At 40.7% G+C, this 21,698-nt stretch overlaps 1 protein-coding gene across 1 annotated transcript in view; it reads left to right on the top strand.

Annotated features, from left to right (window-relative positions):
* slc7a11 (solute carrier family 7 member 11) overlaps positions 1–21,698 on the top strand; it is a 90,060-nt gene that overhangs the window by 16,808 nt on the left and 51,554 nt on the right. Inside the window, exon 3 of the mRNA XM_007897739.2 lies at positions 6,069–6,184. Within this exon, the coding sequence (XP_007895930.1) occupies positions 6,069–6,184 (116 nt within the window). The remainder of the gene's footprint in view (positions 1–6,068; positions 6,185–21,698) is intronic.

A 21,698-nucleotide genomic window follows, 5' to 3' on the forward strand; every position in this document is an offset into this window, starting at 1 on the left:
TAATCCCTCTCCAAAACAAAAGCAATAATAAATAGGTCATTTTCAGTCCACGACTGTTTGTGGGACATTGCTGTGCGCAATTGGCTGTCACGTTTCACCCACAAGTATACAGTCAATTCACTTAACGGCATATTCTGTGAAGTGCTTTGCGACGTCTAGAAGACATGAAAAGAGCTATATCAAATGCAACGATTATTATTATCAAATGCAAGAATTATTGTTATTTTTATTATGATTGTTGATTCAGAAGCAAGCCTTTTGTGATGGTCAGCCTTTTACTCTTTCAAGGTCAGTAAAATGACTACCATGTCTATAGCTGTCCCCTAGAAGGAAACCATTCAGCCCATCAAACCTATACTGGTGTAAGCTGCCCCATTTTAGCTATCTAATAGGTACAATCTAATAGCTATCTCCCTGCTCTTTTCGGTGCCCTTTTACATTGTTCCTTATGTTCATCTTCGGAATATTTTTATAGCTTTTCCTCACCACTTTTGAGTTGGAGTGCAATTGTTTCAGCTGTCAGTTTCAAAGATATCATTAAAGAGGCCAGGGCAAGTTATTATTCCTGGTGTGCTACTGCTGAATAGTGTCAACGCTGGCATTGTTGAAACAAATTAATGTGTTTAATCCCTCCCTTTTCTCCCTCCCCCCCCCCATTAACAGCAGCACAGGATTCTCTCATGCCTATGCAGAGACCACAGACAGACAAATCTTAATTAACGTGGGCAGAGTGGCAAAGAAAGCTTGGCAACAGTGAACATCTCGGAGATGACATAGCCAAATTGCATCACACCACTGAAGTTCTTTATACCACCTCAATATCTTTATTAGGACTCCAGTCCATAATTGGCTGGGATCATTGGTGACCTTTTATAAAGAGGGAGAATGCCGTTAAGTAAAGTCATTGGCATTGTTTAGTCATTGATTCCCCTTCCTCTCAAATACAGGTCTAGTCACACACAAATGTATTAGAAGGCTACTTAAATTTAAAGGTAATGCAACAGAGGAAATATTCTCAATATAAAGTATTAAATGCTACTGAAATATGTAAATCAAACTTTTCTCCAAAGGCATGCTATTTCAATGGATGTTAAAACTAGTATCATTGTTGAGAAATATAAACTCGAGCAGAAAACTGGGAAAAATTGTACAAAATAGTCGTAAATGTAAGCTTTAATTTGCAGTTCATTGTATTGATTAAACTTTTAAGCACATAAGTAATTAGTAATTGATGTGCGGAAGTCTCTTAATTGACTGCTAATTTGCACAAATCTTCTGTTATTGAGTAAGAATGTTTGCTTGATGTTGTTTAATGAGCGGCTCACTTTAGCTTTCATGACTCAAACAACAGTTTCAAATACTACAGATTCCCATCATACTGAAGTCATACTGAAGCAATAATAGTGTTCTGCTCAGGACACACCCAGAGTATTGCATATAGTTCTGATTACTACGACAGAAAAGGGTTATCCATGCTCTAGACGCAGGCTAGAGGAGAGCAAGAGGACAATTCACAATATTAGAGGAATGAGCTATAAATAATTAGGTATGAGGGTATATGTTTGGCTTTGCAAAGAGAAGTATTTCTTTACCCAGAGGATAATTAATGGTTGAAGTAGGTTACCAGGAAGGGTGATTGAGGCCAGGGCACTGGAATCATTTAAAAAATAATTTGATGCTGTGATAGGAGAATGGTACGGTTGGTAAACTGGAAGGATGAGATCAAATGGGCCAAAAGACCAAACCAATCTTGTGATTGTGTGATAGCTGCGGTGGCAATTGCCTTAAAGAATTTCAGTTCAATGCTTCAGGTGGAGCTTCATTCAAGATACTTCAGACATCCTTTTGCAATGACCCAAAGTTTAACCCACTGTTGTTTCTCGCAATAATTTAATTTGTTGTCATCAGTTGCTTCATGTTTCTTTTTTGCAAATCCTTGAGCAAATAGAACAGGGAATGCACACTCCAAAGGATCCAGTGGAAGGTTATACCCAAAGAAATATCTTAATGTAGAACATGCAATGAAAGATATTTCTGAGTTTTAATATTACCGGTGACACCACCTATTGACCGCAAAATAATATTGCTCAAGATAGGAAGATAATCAGCTCTTCCTATTGATGTCCATATAACAGTGACTGTTAAAGTAGAACATTGGGATCATTCTATTGGTCTGTTGGGTATATATATGAAGCAATTCCATGCAAGAAAAAAACAATTTTTATTGGAGGTCAATAATGATATCTAGCAGATCCATTCTTCCAGCATGGGTTTGTTTTTCATGTGTCGACCATCAGCACATTAAAAGAGATTAGCATTACAACCATGTGCCCGGTACATTGGACTGAAATATTATAGCACTAAAGACCACATGGAGAAAGTTCACAGCCCAGGTGAGTTGCAAAGGATTTTAGTATTTGCGCACTCAGTGTGACCTACCATTATTGCATTTGATTCAAGACTGAGGTGGATAGATTTCTGTTAGCTAAGGATATCAAGGGATATGGCGCAAGGATGGGCAATTGGAATTGAGGTACAGATCAGCCATGATCTATAGAACAGTGGAACAGGCTCAAGGGACTGATTGCCTACTCCTGTTCCTATGTTCCTATGATTGTCCCTGTTCCTGCTCCCCATATTATGTCGGGAATTCTACCTTAGTCATTTATATTAAAATCAGACAGTCTTTGAGGGGGGAGAGCAAATTGATAGATAGGTTGTGGAAGAGAAGGGATGTTTTGCAACAGCAATTTTTTAAAAAGCAATTTCACTGGGGGAATTGCCAGCACTGATACAACAAGTCTCCGACATCCAAGTCCTTGTTTTCTTAAATTCACGGCAGCCCAGAAAATAAAAGATGGGAGCATTGACTGATTAGAAAGCTGCAATGCCACTTTGGTCTCTTTTGGGGTGAGGGGTTCACTCTTAAAGTATTAATATTTTCAACTGGATCATTAGTGATTCGGGCTGTAGCAATTCATTACGTTGACATCCCAACATTCTTCTGATTATTGAAGTGATTAATTACGGATTGCATCCTAAATAGATCTAGCTTCCTGCTTAATGCCCTAGTTACATTACAGGAGTGATGTGACATCGCTTGCAGTATGAAAGCGATTTGTAACGGAACACCAAAATTGCATTAGTCACTGCAAGTTTCGCTTGCCTGTGGCTAAGTTCACAGAACATTCTGGGTGTTTGTAACTAATAATAATAATCCTTGCATTTGATATAGCACCTTATCAAGTCATTGAGATGTCTCAAAGCTCTTCACAGGATATACTGCAAAGTAGTTTTGACTGTATTTTTGGAGTGAAACCAGACAGCCAGTTTTCGCACACAAACAGCCATAAAGCAAATGACCAATTTTAGTTTTGGGGATTGTGGTCCAGGACACTGGGAGAAACTCCCTTCTGTTTTCAAATAGTGCCATGGGATCTTTAACACCCACCTGAAAAGGTAGACAGGACATTGGTTAAACATTGGTTAACATCTCATCTGTACTTGCGTCAATGTGGTGCACCCCCAGCTCTGCAATGGAGTGTCAGCTTGGATGATGTGATTATAAGTCACAATGTGGGTCTTCAACCCCAAAATCTTCTGACTCAGAGGCAAAGGTGCTACCACTGAGCCAGGCTGCTACAACTAATAATAAAAAATAATAATCCTTGCATTTGATATAGCGCCTTATCATGTTGTTGAGACTATTGTTTCACAGGATATACTGTAAAGTGTAGTGACTGTGTGGTTTGTGAGTGAAACACTGCAGCCAATTGCACAGAGCAGTGACCCACAAACAGTCATGAATTCAGTGACTAAATTATTATTATCATCTAAGACACTTTCTGGCACTCACTCTCACACACTCTTTCTCACAATCTATCTCGCTATCTCACATTCTCTCTCGCACACTCTCTCTTACACTCTCTCACACTCTCTCTCTCACTCTCTATTTCTAATTAAATGCACGTGCAGAGTTCAAGTTCCCAGCACTGAACATTGTGCTTTTTAGTTTACTTATTAGAAATAGGAGTGCAGCCAGCATGCCAAACAGTAATAAAAATATTTTGAAGTGTGGTCAGAAACTTTTGAACCCTTTTTGAGGGTGTATAAGTTTTGTTACATCACTTGTGGTAACAACAGTTCCTACATAATAATAATAATAAACCTTGGACTTGATATGGTGCTTTTTGACGTCTTCTAGACGTCTCAAAGCGCTTCACAGAATAGACTGCAAAGTGAATTGACCGTATATTTGTGGGCGAAACGCGGCAACCAATTGCACCCAGCAGTGTCCCACAAACAGTCGTGGATTGAAAATGACCAATTTATTATTGTTTTGTTTTGGAGGGATTATTATCAGGCGTGTGGAGTAAGGAAACTTGTCCAAGGTTTCCTCCTGCCTGCCTGCAAGTGTCTCGCTTGCAAGGCGAGTGCTCTAACCACAGAGCTACAGGTCTCCACTTGCACATCTGTTTGCACTGGTTGGTTCAATCCTGGAGCAGAGCTCAACTCAAAATCAAAGGCAGTTAACCTCAAGTCAAACCAGTGTTGTACTAAAATATTAGCAATGATTGAATGTGGGAATTGCCTGGAATCAATGTGAAAAGTGCATTACTCTTTAATTGAGGCACTCAATTGTGTTGTTCAGAGATTCATTATACTTGTATAGTGATGTGTCATTATCACATTGAGTGAAAACTGTTCCACTCTGCATGTTTATCTTATACTATTGACGTCTTTCATGACGTCCAAGCCTGATTGCACTGCTCATTGGTCTCTCCAACTCTTCCCTGCACAGTTTGCACACTTTCCAGCTTGTGTCCTATCTTGCACCAGGCTCCACAAGCCTATCATCCTTATCCTTATTCAGCTTGAATGGCTCCTTATCCCACAATATCCAGTTGAAAAACAATGTAGGCAATTGTCTCAAATTTGCGTGGGATCTGGTATTGTACCTGAATTGGCTAGCTTTAGGTTTGAAGAACTTTAGGGTAGAAGCAGGTGCTTGTAATAGAAAGTACCAGTAAAGGAATATTCCTAGTAATAATAAGCATTATTAATAGAAAGTACTGCATTATTATTGGTAAGTTGGCAAGTTCAAAGTACTATTATTGTAGTATTATTGTGATATTTTTAATAGAAAGCCTCTATTAGTGATAAATGGTGTCACGTAAGAACTACTAATGAAAAGTAATATTGACGGCAGGTGCTAGAAATTGGAACTACAAATAATAGTACAGTAACTGTACCACAAATGAAAAATGCTAGAACTTAGAAGTGATTAGCCTGGATGATTCTCAAATCCATACCAACATGAATTAGTTAAAAAAACTGCAGTCACCTCTGAAAAACATCTTCATATCCTTCAGCACTCCTCTACATCCATTCCACTGAAGTGAGTGCACAATGAGCTTTGTAAATGTAAATCAATTACTTCATTTTCAAAATAGAATTATCAGCTGGTTTTGTCACTATTCACACAATGCTTGTTTCCGGCAAAATAAAGCTGGCAAAATATGGAATAAAATCAGTGGCTCCCTCTTTATGCACTGTACAGAGCAGCAGAGAATGAAGTCTTGCAGAGCTAAAAGATGCAGGGGGTTTGGCTTGATGATAGATTTATTTCATGTTTTATGGTATTATCTGACCCTCACTTCCATATGTTACAAATATATGTGATGCTCCTGAGCAGTTCAGTCTAATGAAATTCTAAGCAAGACATTTAGCATGCTAAACTCCACAATACCAAACAAACATCCCTGCGTAAATTGCCTGCTCTGTTCGCCCACAACAAAACGTAGCCATTACACTTCACACCATATCTTGAGAAGCGCTTTGAGATGTCCTCCTGACATGAAAGACACTTTACGATAATATAATAATTATCATTATTATTTCATTTCCTTCACTTCTGAATTAAGACTGAATTAAAAAAAAATGCAACATTCTTGAGTTTTAAGACAATGGTCTCAATACTAAGATTACGTGAAATCTTGGGTCGCTGGCTCTTTAATGATCTTCTCAAAGGTGAGCAGAATTTAATTTATTGTGCTTTTTTCCGACAGTCCTGCAAGTATTGCTGTGATATCGCTAGCCTTTGGGCAATATATACTGGAACCAATATTCATGCCGTGTGCAGTTCCAGACATCGCCATCAAGATTGTCTCCACCGTTGGAATCAGTAAGTTCAGACGTGCATCCACATAAATGTTTCCCTTCCTCACGTACAGGATTTTAATCTTTGTGAAATAAATCCATGCTTGACATTTCAAATTATTGGCGTTAGATCTCATAATCTACTATGTCTATCTTCCTGAGTGGAATAGATAACTGGGGATCTCCTTTGAACTGAACTGACTCAAAGATACATGTTTGACAATGGGATTCCGCAATCGAGTCAACCCTTGGTGACAATCTCGATTGTCTAATTCCTGAGCCAGGTGGGTTCTCAGTTTTCCAGGACGTTGATGATGATAGACTAGTCAACATGGCTCAATGGCTGGACTTGGAAGGGTAGACTAGTTACTAGGCGCAACTAAGGCTAGTTTCTAGTAACCAATCTACTAGGTAGGATGATTACTTAGCAACATGCTACTGCTAATCCTGCAGCCAAAGTTCTAATGGGTAAGATAGTCCAACCTGGACAAGCAGCAGGAAGTTTGCCATCAGTGTTTTCAATGCAATGCTGAAATTCAGGTAATAAGTAGGGTGCATTGCTCCAGGAAGACAGTACTCATTCCATTCCAGAGACAGAAATATTGATATATCAGTGGCATGCATATGTGAAACTAAACACCTAAACACCTAAAGTCTATTTTGGATACTCTTAAGCATAGTGATGAGTTTCCAGACATTTGAGTGATATCGTCCTCGGAGGGGAGTCACTTTGTATTGAGCCAAACAAACATGCACATGTAATACCAGCTTACCATTGGTCAGGGGATTGGGCTACAGTGGTCTGCAATACCCTTTATTGGCTCAGGAGGTGGGAGCAGGGATGATGTTAAACACGTGGAAATTACTCAGAAATGTAGTCAAAGCCAAATAAACATTCATCACCAGATATCCCTCTGTTCCATATTTAAATGCTGCATAATATGGCATGACACTAAACCACAAATCATTTTAATTTATGTTTCATCTCATTCAAATACTTGGATAGGGTAAATAAATTTGGCTCACGTTCTTCGTCCCTTAGTTGTAAGAGGCGAGGGAGTGAGAGCCCAGATTAATGTGGGTGAGGAATTTGGCAAAACTCCGAAATGCATGCTGAAACTCTTTGATCTTTTATTGTTCATTGCACTGAAAAATGCCTAGCAGGACAGTTTACTTGTGCGAAACCTAATCGGATTACATGCTTTTATTCTTCCTCTTAAAGAGCTTGTTTCGCCATCAGGGGCACTTTTCTGGAGCAAACTGTTACTAAGGAATGTGATTAATTTTAACAGTTTTTATTCTTATCTCTCGGCTTCTTTTTGCTAAATAAATTAGATCAGTCTTTGCATTAGAAGTGCTGAGCATCAGCAGGAGAACTTGTCGAGAGATTTAAATCAATGGCGGCTGCCATCTTCATTAATCCTACCCGAGCACTTCAGTCGTTGTGTCACTTCAGCGTCAGACTTACAAATTCAGACCTTCCCTCACACTGCCGAGCTCGGTAACCTGACTCAGCCAATGTCACTCACACCTACAGTCCTAATCCTTTAAACAAACACACAAAAAAACAACAGAAGTAATAACAATAATAATGATAATAATAATAATCCATGCATTTGACAAGAGGTTTGAGACATCCTCCCATCAGGAGGATGTCTCAAACCTCTTCGCAAGATTTTATTGTAACATATATTTTGTAGGTGAACTCCTAGTAGAGAAAAAAAAGTAGAAAAGGATGTTTGAGATTGAGAACTTTTTGTGACTGATTGCAATGTAAAGCTGCCGCAAATCTGAGACATTGGTGTTTAATGAGTCTGAACATGGACTCACCTAGACTGGTGCGAATGTTCAGGGAACCGCTTCTTGACCGTCCTGTGGGCCATAGCCAGCCTGCGGGCCATGGATTTTGCCATCAATGGTCTAGTTGACAGGAGGAGTAGAGGATCAAAGAGATCTGGAGATTCACATCCACAAATCTCTAAAAGAAGCTACACAGGTAGATAAAGCTATAAAAAGGCAAATTGTATCTTGGGCTTTATATCCAGAGAGATAGAATATAAAAGTGAGGAGAGCATGTTGAATTCATACAAAACCTTTGTTAGACCACATTTCTGGTTTCCAATCATAAGAACAATATAGCACTGATGGAAAGAATACAGCGTAGGCTTATGAGGATAATACCAGGGCTGGCAGATTATTGCTATTAGGATAGACTGGATAGGTTAGGAATTTTTTTCGCTAGACAAGAGACTCTTAAGTGGGGACCTAATAGACATAGTTTAAATTGTAAACAGATTAACATAAATTGACTGTTTCAACTGGTTTGGGATTCCGTAACCAGGGACACAAGTTTAAGATAGTGACTTGGGGGATCTAAACGTGAATTTAGGAGGAACTACTTCATACAGAGGGTATTGATATCATGGAACTCCCTGTCCAAAGTGGTGGTTGAATTAGATGTTATAGATGGATAGAAGAGGAACCTGGACCTTCACATGAGGGACAGTGGAATGGAAGGGTATGGGAGGAAGTAAGGAATGGGTGAAAATTTGTGTGCAGTATAAACACCGGTATGAACTGGTTGGGTCGATTGGCCTGTTTCTGTGCTGTATATTCTTTGGAAATTTCTTTGTAAATCACTTGACCAATCTTTCCTTGCAATGTGGAGTGCAATATAAACCTAAGACATAAGTAAAAACTGCTCAGGCATTTATTCCCCATCCGATATTCTGTGTGACGTACTGAGCAAACTGCAGCCATCTGTGAGAGAGGATAAATATTTAAAGAAGGATGTTAAGATTTGTTGGCGTACCACTGTGCCATTGATGTACCTTAGTGCTTTCCTCTAATTATTCGAAAAACAACAATCTCCAGGTTCACCAAAGGGCATTCATCAGTGAAAATACTTAGAAAGATTTTAGAATAGGAAAAGACAATATAGCCTCCCCTTTTCATAAACCTAAACCACACTATCTATTTTCTCATCATATCCCGCAATACCTTCTCTTTCCAATAACACATTTATTAGTGTTATTCAGTGTTATTCAGTACCACTGCAAGTTCCTGTAATTTGACACACTATGATGAATTTGCAAACTAATTGCTATAAAATTACCAAACTTTGGAGAATCATCAATCTATGTTTTACCTTGTAATCCCAATTTTTGAAATCTTCAATGTACCAAACAAATCTCCAGCATGCACCTTGTCAATCCCCTTCTACCAAATTATATCACAATAATAATAATCCTTGCATTTGATATGGTGCCTTATCATGTCATTGAGACGCTTCAAAGCGTTTCACAGAATATATTGTAAAGTGGATTGACTGTATATTTTTTCACCTTTTCCAAAGCAAACAAAGATAGTCAGGAACTCAGGGTAGCATGCAGAAAAATCAACTTTTGGGCATTTAGGAAACTCTTCCAAAACCAAACTGAGAATTCCAGGCTGCATGCCACCTGGTCATGGAAATTTCCAAGCTGCATGGAACTCCTATTTTTGTATGGGAAGAAATGAGGCTTAGTATTCTGGGAAGGTGAGATCAAATGGGTGAAAAACCTTCTTCATCCACACCTCTCTTGCAATCTCCTTTTTCTTTTCCTTTGTTGGTCACATTCTTCTTTTCACTTAACCTCTGAATTAACTCATTTGAACTTCTGTCGTCCGAGAAAGATAGTGATTGGTAGAATTACCCATCAGGCAAGGAATTTTGTGAGTAACAATTAGGACAAACACCACTGCCATTGGGTTTCTTTTTGTATAGGCAGTCTTCCTGTATAGATTCTGGTAATGTTTAACACAGAGAAGTTCAAACACTGCGGTCACAATTGCAGTGATTTGTTATGGGAGTCATTCATAACAACTTCCACATCACAATTATCAAATTCTTCCAGTAACAGAGAGCCCTGACCTGTGAATCCTGCTGGGACCATGCAGGAATGCAAGTCCTCATGATGTGCATCCAGTTACTGGAAGGAGTCACTACTTTGGCTCTGAGTAATTACCTGGCCCGATAGAAAAGTGCAGACATATTTGCAAAAAATTGCGGAATGTTTTACAACTCTTGCGGAGGGGTTTGCTAGATTTTGCAAGGAGATTGCAGGGTTTGATTGGTGCTATTGAGGTACATTTTACTGCTACATGTTTTCACTTTATTGATAAAAACTAAACATAAGGAAATAACAAATATTAGATTGTTGCAAAAAATTATTAATTGCTTCTTTAAAAACTGGGTGGCTTTTTTTTTGGGTGGGAGACACCAGCAAGGCTACAGGAGCTCACCACCTCCTGCCTCTCAGGGCCAGTACCGCACACAGACACAGGGACCGGAGAGACACACTCACTCTGAGACATAGAGAGACACACTCACTCTGAGACATAGAGAGACACACACACGTACTCAGAGACACACGCTCACAGACACAGTGAGAGGCATACACACTCACAAACACAGAGAGAAACACAAACACACTCACAGATACAGAGAGAGACCAACAGACACAGATAGAGACACACACACTCACAGACACAGAGAGAGAGATACACACTCACAGACACAGAGAGACAAATACATGCTCAGAGACACAGAGAGAGATACATACACTCACAGACACAGAGACACACATACTGTCAGACACAGAGACACACACACTCACAGAGACACACATACTCAACAACAACAACAACAAATTACATTTATAGAGCGCCTTTCACATCGGGAGGACGTCCCAAAGTGCTGAACAGTCAGGTGTCTCGACCTGAGCATGGGGGAGGGGTGGTGTAGGGGTGAGGGAAGGCAGAGAGGTGGGAGGGCGACCAACGGCACGATCGAACAGAGGAGGCAAGGGAGGAAGCGAGGCGAAGGGACTGTGGGATGGAGTTCCAGAGTGTGGGGGAGAGAGGCTTCGTTTGCTGTGACGAAGTGGAGGCGGTGTGAAAGGTAGGACCTGAACCAGTCAAGGACAGAAACTTGAGGGTTGAGGTGGGAGGAGAGGAGGTGGAGGAGGAATGAGTGGTCCATGATGTCAAAGGCGGCGGAGAGGTCGAGGAGGACGAGGAGGCAGAAGGAGCCCTGGTCGCACTTGGTCAGGTTGTCGTTTGTGACCTTGACCAGAGCAGTTTCTGTGCTGAGGGAGCACGGAAACCCAATTTGAGGGGTTCATGGAGGGAGTGGGAGGAGAGGAAAGAGCGAAGCTGGGAGGCAATGGCTCTCTCAAGGACCTATAGGAAAGGGAGGTTTGAGATGGGCCAGTAGCTAGATAGCTGTGATGGGTCAAGGGAAGGTTTCTTCAGGGTGGGGGTGATAATGGTTATTTTGAAGGGGGAAGGAACAGTGCCAGATGACAGGGAGAGGTTAATGATGTCGTTCATAGACACAGAGAGACACACACACTCATAGAAATTGGAACCCATATAGTCAATGCTTTAATGCAGTGTTGTGGGTGCACTGCATGGTTGGCAGTGCTGTTTAGTGGATGAAACTTTCAACCAAAATCCCGTCTGTCTATCCAGGTGGATGTCAAAGATCCCATAGCACTGTTCAAAAAGAGAAGGGAGTTTCTCCTAGTGCCCCGGCCAACAATCCCCCAAATAAAATTGACCACTCCATGGTTGTTTGTGGGACATTGCTGAACACAAATCAGCTGCCACATTCACCCACAAAATATACAAAGTCACAGCACTTTACAGTTGATGCTGTGAAATGCTTTAAGACGCCTTGATGACGATGTGATAACAACAAGATTACATTTGTATGGCGCCTTTCATGTCGAGAGGACGTCCCAAGGCAGCATATCGATACAAGGATTATTATTATTTCTTTTCAAATATAAAGTTCTGTGCAGATTATTGTTGCACCTTCTTCCTTTAAAGAAAATCAATGTAATTTGCCATATCCATATTTGGGAAGTGTTAAATAACATATTTAATAGCAGCTCCCTTAAGCAGTGTGCACCATTAATCTTGTGGTCTTGTTGCCTTGAGTAATGTTCCATCAATCCAAATGACAAATGTGTTCAGGGAGCTGTCTCTCATGTCGGCCCCAGGCTCAATCTTTTATTAAAATGAAAAAGCAGAGACGTTTATGTTTGGGGGCCCATTTAGTGTGTATAAAACGGGTGGTAATAATAAATAGACAACCTACATACAAGCAATTTTTTTATTTTTTTTAATAATAACAATAACAATCTTTGCATTTGATATAGCACTTTTCACGTCTTCTCAATGTCTCAAAGAGCTTCACAGAATAGACTGTAAAGTGAATTGACCGTATATTTGTGGGCGAAACGCGGCAGCCAATTGCACACAGCAATGTCCCACAAACAGTCGTAGATTGAAAATGACCAATTTATTACTGTTTTGTTTTGGAGGGATTATTATAGGCACGTGGAGTAAGGAAATTTGCCCAAGGTTTTGCCCTGCCTGGAATTGAACCCAGGTGTCTCGCTTGCAAGGCGAGCGCTCTAACCACTGAGCTTCAGGACTCCACCTTCTTTTAAAAAGAAGTCCAGTGCCCCAATCAAACACCTGGACGATCTATGGTTGAGCTCTTGCTGAGAGCAAGGTTTGGTGCAATTATAATTGTGAGAGACCACAGTCGTTGGAGCACAGTCATGTCTTTTTTTCAATAGAAACTTTAGAGAAAGAAATATTAAGGATCTGAAAAGTGTGCAGTAGAATGGGACTAGGTTAGGGGTATCACATGGAGTAAAAACACCACCTTGCACCTGATGGGCTCATTGGCCCGTTTCTTTGCTGTAGCATTCTTTGATTCTGTAACACTTTGACATTTCGTCTAAATGTCAACAGCTTCTAAGCTCTCACCCTTTTCCATTCCCCCCTGCTCGATAAAACAAAATCAGATGAAGAAAACAATTCCTCACATGTTTGTTTGTGGTGACAACATCCTTCTGTTCCTGAGTAGTTGGATCAGTAGAAATAAACTTTCTGAATGTGTTCTGTCTGATACCCAACCAACTCCCGAACACGCTTGCAATAGCTTCAGGAGGCTCTCCTGATTGGCTCCGCACATCAGGCACTGGCAGCATCAGCATCCATGGATGCATACTCCACCTTACCAAATGAATCAGAAACCCAGGCTTCTTGTTCGACCCTCAACTGTCCTTTCTCACCCACATACGTGCAATGACCCACTCTGCCTTCCCCCACCTCCGCAACGCTGCCTCGCCACTCAGGCCACCGAAATCCTCATACATGGCTTCATTACGACCAGCCCCGACTATGCCAACATCCTCCTTGTCAGCCTTCCCAACTCTTCCCTCCACAAGCTGCAGATCATCCAAGACATGAAAAGCGCATATCAAATTCAAGAATTATTATTATATTATTAACTGTGTAGCTTGTGCCCTCTCCCACACCAGGCTCCGTGATTCCATCACACCCAACCTCGCCCACCTCCACTGGCTCCCCATCCCTCAGAGCATCGAGTTATAAATTCTCGTCCTCACCTTCAAGCCCCTCCTTGGCCCTGCCCACTCCTACCACCCCAACCTGCTAATCCCTTAGCAACCTGTCTCTCCCTCCGCTCAGTACTCTGGCCTGCTCCATGTCCCCCGCCCATCCCACCCCACCATTGGTGGTTGGGCTTTCAGCCTCTCTGCCTCCACCCTTTGGAACTCCATCCTGCATTCCCTTCACCTCGCTCCCTCCCTAGACTCCTTGAAGGCAGGCCTCAAACCCTCCTCTTCGACCGTGCCTTCGACCACTTTCCTACGTGCACTCTCCCCGCCCTCCACCCTCCGTAATCCCAACATCCCCCCAGCTCGGGTCCTAATCCCTGTTCAGCACCTTGGGACGTCTTCCCGACATGAAAGATGCTTTACAAATGTAATTTTGTATTATAGTAGTTACTACTTATTCTCAATTGGAAGGTGCTCTTCCAAAAATACTTGGTGCTTTAAAAGTGCAAGTTGTTTTCCAATATAAAAAATGTTTAATCTTTATCTGTTTCAAGCTTCTTTTCAACAATAACTTGCACAGATAAAGCACCTTTTACATTTAAAAACATCTTAATATGCTTCACAGAGATTAAGTGGGAGTCCAAGTTAGTTGAGAGATGGAGGGGAATCGAGGGAAGTGAGCAAAAGTTCAGTAAAGGAGGTAGATTTTTACAAGGGTTTCAAAAGTGGAGAGGGATGGAGGGAGCTAGGCAGAGGAAGAATTTTCGGAAGAAAATTTCACAGAGCAAAGTGGCTGACAGCTCACCTACCGATGATGGGGCAGAGGGGTCAAGGATGGGGCAAGAACGTTTACAGTTCCCATGTAAACTGTCTTGTCATAATCTTTAAGACACAGTAAATGCAGTGTAGGGTTTATATGGAGTTCTGAAACATCCCATGGGATTTATTCCAACATCTAATTTTTAATACAATATTTTGACATCCTTTAGGCTCTCAGCTGTAAGATACTGAACCAGGGTTTAATCACAGTACTTGGAGTATAGGCTATTCACTGTTGTATACTAATCTTCCGCTAGCCAACTAAATACTAACATTACTGTCTTACTTGGCCACACAGGTCTCCCCGTCCAATAAATACCGTTGCCATCCTCTCCTGTGTGTCACCTGTGTCAATGTCAGACACAACCTTCTCACATTCAAAGGCTGTGCAATAAATCACTCGCGCAATCCTTTCAGTGCACCAGCTAAAGGGGGACTGCTTTTTTTTTGCCTGCAGCTGTTGTTCAATAAATTATCCTTGAATTCCCAACATACCAGCTGTATCCATTGTACCCAAGAACACCAGATGTAAGTAGTGTACAGTAAGGAGTGTCCTTCAGTCACTGGGATCCGGGTGTTTAAGTGGCCCAGAATGTTACCACCACAACGCCAGCTCCACGGTTCCAATTCAACCCAAACAGATGGGATGAATCACTTTCCCTTTCCCTTTCATCTATCCGTGCAGCACACAACCGCCCATAATTCACAATTGATTGTCACTAAATTGCAGACTCACTCAGAGAGGCCATAAGGATGGCTGATGCTGAAAATAATGCTTGGAAATACGCAGTTGCTGAACTTTACAGTCAAATTCTGTGTAAACACTTTGAGACGTTGCGATGATGTGATAAGTTGCTGTTCCAAATGCAACGATTATTAAAGTAATGACACATGGGAGCAAGTGCATCAGAGGAGTGTGGAAGAAACTTTACTTTGCACACTGTATCCCTGATGTTTTGCCATCTCCATGTTATTTCTCAACAGCCTTGTCAACAAATTTTCAGTTCTGCAGCATAAACTGATTACATAAGTACAAAAGATCACCCTCAGACTAACGCAGGGCAACAATAAAACACCAGGAAATCGCTTGTCAAGTCTCCACAAAAGAAAAACAGATATCCGTCTATGATCTCACCAGTTCCTTTTCCGATTTAAAATGATATTTTGAATTCCGAATGCTAAAAGAATATGATAAATGTATGCATATACTTACACATATAGATACACACCTAGGTTTTAAATGTGGTAAGTAAAATAATTAATACAATAGAAAAATTGAACATTTTACCAACAAACTGTTTGGTTTGCAAAAAACAGTACTTTTTCTTCACAGTCCAGGAGACAATCAGTTCTCTCCTCTCTCGCACTCTCTCTCTCTCTCTCTCAGTTTTGCTCTTAATTTGCTTTTGTCTCTGACCCAGGGACTCATCGGACACACTATTTCGGAGGTCTACTCACTGCTGACCAAAATCCTTTGATCTATATGAATTATTGATTGAGTTTCAGGTTGAGCAGGGCATTAGAATATTTGAGGTTAAAGTTAGATTCTAACTCTCTAACACTCCATTAGAGTTACATTAGTGAGTTTGTGCTTCCAAAAGATCCACAACCCTGCCAATTCCCATGATAGGTAGCGGTGCTCCATGAAGTCAGCCCTGTCAATGGCAATGCAACTACTGCCTCTCAATGGGGTTCACACGATCTTTACAGAGGTTTAATGCACTGGGAGTCTTCAGATGCTGCGACTGAATTTCAATTTCTATAAGATAAGAGAGAACAAAACATTTGCTACTTTATAACATCTTATCACATCAAAATCTTAGCAATAATTATTGTTAGTCCCTCCAGAGTGTGCCTCAAACATGTAACTCATGATTTCACCTTCAAATACCCATGATTTCCATGTGCAATGAGGTCAGTCATGTTAGAAGGTATTCTTCTGTCGTTTTACACTTAAAGTAATTGTGGCACTTGCCTCCCTCAGGCCCTGGTCTCCGAACAGCAATGATTTGTGTCAAATAATTTGTACGATTGTTACTTCTGTTTCACTCTTATTTATTGTTCAAGCGTGGACTGAGTGCATCCAGCTTGATGATGGCATACTCCCCTGTGCCACAGCTATTGACTATGAGTCAGCAGCACGATAGGCAAAGCAGAAGAGACATTTCTCTTCTACAGATATAAAAAGGATAAAATCGCAGCTGTGTCCTTTCCGACTTGCTTTTGATTTATAGCATTGCAAACATCCAGGTAATCCTCAACAGTAGTAATATAGAGCATTTCAGTTCCCATTCAGTGTTACACTGAGTAGGAGAATAGCTAGAAACATTGAATGCAATGATATCTGCAAGAGCCAGATCTTCAATAACTACAGCTGAGCATGTATCCAAAGTAATGCTCTGCAGTACACTCTGTGTAAATAATGAGAGCAGTAAACAATTGGCCCAAGAATCATAGAGTTGACCAGTGTTTATGAGATGGTACATGCCAACCAGTTGTAATATCACAGGGTCACATTGTTAATATCAAACTACATGCTAGGAACAAGGAGCACTTGCAGCACACCTTAGGGTCATGGAGCGATGATTCAGCATAGCCTTGGGAACAGTTTCATGTCAACATGCCAGACTAATATAAAACATGTTCAGGTAAAGGAGAAGGCTGGCCAGAATCTGTTAACTGTATGCGAGTGGCACCAAACTGCATCGGACATTCCGATGCGATCTATCATGATTCATGCGTTGTTAGGATTTAATTGGATTGTGCTGTCCCGATAAGATAAGATCAGCACTGTGGCTGCCTGGTGCCAGTCAGTGAATTAGACAGGTGTGCATTTTCGTGCAGTACAACAGTTTAAAATGTAGTGGTCCAATTGCCCGCTGATATGCCTTCAGCATTGCAATTAGTCCATGACTGTTCCTCACTGCTCAATGGCTTCCAAATTCTTTAAAGGGGCAACGCATTGTTTTAATTAAAAATTAGTTTGGAAACATGATGCCAACGTGTGCATGTATGCTGTACGTAATTCGCAACAGAAATGCTCGATGACTTTCAGGCTGCTCCCTCTTTCTTGGGGAAAAAAATAACTAGGTTTGTAAAATAAATTTGTGATGATTTGTACGCTTCTTCTTTAAACGTTCCTGGTTCCAAATGGATGCAGACAAGAGGGAGAAGGGAATAGAGAGAATTTGGAGGGGTGGACGATCATGTGGAGTATAAATACTGCCACAAACTAGTGGGGCTGAATGGCCTGATTTTGTGGTATAACAGTCTGTGTAATTCTATATGTTCTTTCAAGGGAAAAGGAGGAGGCCATTCAACTTGTTAGGCCATTGCTGCTAGATGTGTCAGCCTGGCTGACACTCAAGATTAGGTCTGGGGAGCATTGTTTTGTTGGAAGTGTCGTTATCAGATAGGATGTTAATTCTGATGTCCCATCTGCCTGTTCAGTTGGGTATTAAAGATCCCATGGCACTATTTGAAAAGAGAAGGACGTTCTCCTAGTCTACTGGCCACACGCCCCCAAATAAAATAGGTCATTCACTTCATGGCTATTTGTGGGATATTGCTGTATTGCTTAATTGAATGCTGCGTTTCACCTACAAAATGTGTTTCACCTAATTCACGTGAAACACTTTGAGACATCCTCCTGACATGAAACGCGCCACATCAACTATAAAGATTGTTATTATTAGATCCATTTGATCCATTGAGCCTGCTCAGCTTTTTTTTGATTGTGGCTGATCTATAACTCAGTACCATTTGTCTGCCTTTTTATCCTTACTACCTGATACTCTGACTAGCCAAGTATTTATCTATATTCCTCTGAAACATTCCCACCGACTGCATGAACAGTTCTTTCTGAAAGTGAATTCCACAATCATGGCAAACCTTTTCATCCCATATCCTCGTTTTCCAGAGGTATCTACGGTATCTCCCTTTTAAATATCCAATCAATTCTCCATCTGAGACATGAAATGAAGATAGTGCCTCTTTAAGGTGATATCAACATTCCGTAGTTTGCTCTCCACTGGCAGCACCTCACTTGATGTTGAAGGGAAGAGGCTGCATTAAATTCAAGATGAGTGTCAGTGACACTTCTATTTCCTTGCCACCACAATAGCTTTAAAGTTATTCAGTTTCTGACACCACGTGGCACAGCTGCTGATTTTTATCCACATGCCTGTGGAAATGTCAAATGGCTGCCAGTGAAAACTCTATTCACAAGAGCCCACATGATTAGTTCAGAAGAAGGAAGCCTTTCGACTCATTTGATTTTATACCTCTACAACACCTTCTCCCCATCACAGCATCAAACCACTTTTTGAATGCGTCCAGTGTCCTGGCCTCAATTACCCTTCCTGGCAACCTGTTCCAGTAGTTAATTATCCTCGGGGAAAAAGAAAAAACTTCTTGGTATCTATCCTGAAATTGCCCTTTGTAATCTTAAACCTGTGTCCTTTTCTGCTGTCTTGGAGCATGTAAAAGCATTGATCTGGATTTACTTTTTCCCATTTAAAATGTTATACATCCTTATGAGATCCCCGCTGAGTCATCTTCCATTGAGACTGAACCCTAGTTTGTCTAATCATTGCTTATAACTCATTCCCCTAACACTGAGGATCATCCTCGTTGCTGTCCTCTGCACTACCTCTAGGGCAGAGGCAACCCCTTTATGTTGCGACAATCAAAACTGTTTGCAACATACATACAATGTGTAGCCTGACCTGAGTATTATATACTTACAGATCATTATGAGGTTTCTGTGACTATCTGTTTAATTCATTTTAAATTTCTCCATTTTACTGTTAGATTCTTGGGGGGAGTGAAGTTTATTTGTCCGAAGGTGAAGAATGTTAGTGCAGGGATTTGGAACACTTTACCATTTCAGGCACCACATGTCAATATTAAGTGCTTCAGGGTCAAGTACATCATGGTTATAGATGGTCAGTAAAGTCCTTTCTCCTCTGTTCTAGAAATCTCAATAATAATAAATAATAATATTCTTTACATTTGCGCTTTTCACATCAGAAGGATATCTTAAAGCATCATGAGATATACTGTAACGTGCATTTTGTAGGCGAAACGAGGAAGCCAATTTAAGCACAGCATTAACCACAAACAGCCACAATCAGTAGCACCCACTACTGTATCAACATTGATGTTTATCCACTTCCCACACCAATCAGTATTCCCTTTGAATAATCCTGGCAAATTAGTCCTGAATTGAGAACAGTTTGTGCTGGATTTAAAGCTATTTCACGGTCAGTGCAAAACATTGCACCTCCCTGTGCACCTAATTTGTTTCCAAATATTTAATAACGTTGCTTGTGTCCGCTCTAATTAACTACCCCACATGAAGGGCAAGTTGTTGTTTGCTGTGTCCTCGGTAAGCAGGGTCTCCTAGGAGCTGAACTGACTCCAAGGTGATTGAGCCAGCCCTTTCTGGTGGTCTTGATAGTCCAGTTCCTGAACCAGGTGGGTCCACAGTACTCCAGGCCACTGCTGATGACAGCACATACAGCCTGGCTCATCGGCAGGATCTGGAAAGGCAGACCAGCCAGTGGGGGCAGGGAGCCATCCCACTCAGCTCCTCTTAAGCCTGCAAGTCAAAGCCTGGGTGGGTAGGGTGGTCCTTCAATCCATTGCTGGAATTTCCATGCGTAGGTGGGATGCATGGAATTCTTAGTTTGATTTGGATACTCTTAAGCATAGTGATGGGTTTCCGCATGTGTCAGACACCCAGCTACCAAAAACAATTGTGTCTTAAGAAAGGTTAAGAGGTTAGAAAACAAATCCTTCAGTCCAAAAATACACATTTTTCATTTTTTTTAATTTAATTTATTTTTTTATAAGTGTAAGCATTTAAAAGTTCTCACAATTTCCATTTAATCCTGCATTACAAAGTTTTTGGGGGGAGTGGAAGCAAAATGCAGTATTGGTCTGACAACTACCACACTACAGCTCTCATGTTAACTTCTTTAGTCTTCATTTTTAACAATCTTTTACTCATGAAAATGTCGATGCACACAGAGGAAACCCTATTAATTTTGTTAGGACAAATTTATTGAGTCAATATTTCTGGAAGCATTATTGATGAATGGGTTCTCAAGCAATGGAGAAATTATGATCAAGATTATTGTACACACAAAGTCTGTGCCCTTAAGAAAAGCATATCATGTTTTTCCTGGCTGTTTTACATAGAATGACGGGAGGATAATTCAATGCAGGGCATCAAATATGGGTGTTCTTTTACAAGTCCGAAAGACTCATAATTCACAAGGAATGAGTTATTTTGCCCTTTAACATGAGTGAAAGAAACCACATTTGACACTCGATTTTGACTATTCTTTACTCTGGTTATTTGTAATTGTTTGGGAAACAAAAATAACCTTTGTGTGCAATCTGTTTTTAAAATCTTTATTCCTATAACTTTTCAAACTTTTCGGTGAATCTGGCTGCTCAGCAGCATAAGCTTTGGTTAGTGCTATCATTATAATAGTAACAGTAAGCATCAAGCACTCCCAGGAAATAGTCAATAATGTGCCTACTCACTGAGATAGGGGGTAGACATGCTTCCATACTGGAGGATCTCTTGGCTGCCGCTAGCTGTGTCGTAGCTTGTAAGAAATTGTAGATAGCAGTTTTCCTCAGAAATACCCCATATCGGGAATAGTTTTTAAGACAATCTATTCTAGGATGGAAGGAATGAATGAACAACAATGAACTGTTTTGTAATAAATTGAAGATGAGTATAGAAACCTCTCCTGGGCACTAGAGTTAACACTGCACTTTTTACCTTTTCCATTTTCTTTTTTGGGATGAGACTGCTGGCCGCTAAATATTTAGTTGTTGAACACTTTCTCAAACAGCTTCCTGATTTCTACTGGATTCCCATCTTTAACCTTAACGGATTTGGGTTACTTAAAATTCCTTCCATTCTAGGAGAGCTTTTCTTCAAAATACTGCCATTTCTGACACGTGAAGAGGACAGTATTCCAATATACAATTTATTATAAGGCATAAAGGCAGATACGAGCTCTCTCTGCTCTAACAAAATGCCTTAGCCCTTGTAGGCCCCCTGTCTATTACTTTGGTGCACATGTTTTTTTCTCTCTATTTCCCTATACCCTTGGCCTCGCTGAGTAAGGTGAGCAAATTGCAGTGAGTTGTGAACTGTGCTGCTCAGTCAGTCCAGTGATGAGATCTCTCATTCACAGAATTCCCAATGTTGCCTGGACTTGCATTTGGCTTGGCAAGTTTATACAGTCAGCAGTGAGCATACAGAGCAGAAAGATT

Source organism: Callorhinchus milii, unplaced genomic scaffold (assembly GCF_018977255.1).
Source record: "Callorhinchus milii isolate IMCB2004 unplaced genomic scaffold, IMCB_Cmil_1.0 Scaffold1, whole genome shotgun sequence".
Classification (NCBI taxonomy): Eukaryota; Metazoa; Chordata; class Chondrichthyes; order Chimaeriformes; family Callorhinchidae; genus Callorhinchus; species Callorhinchus milii.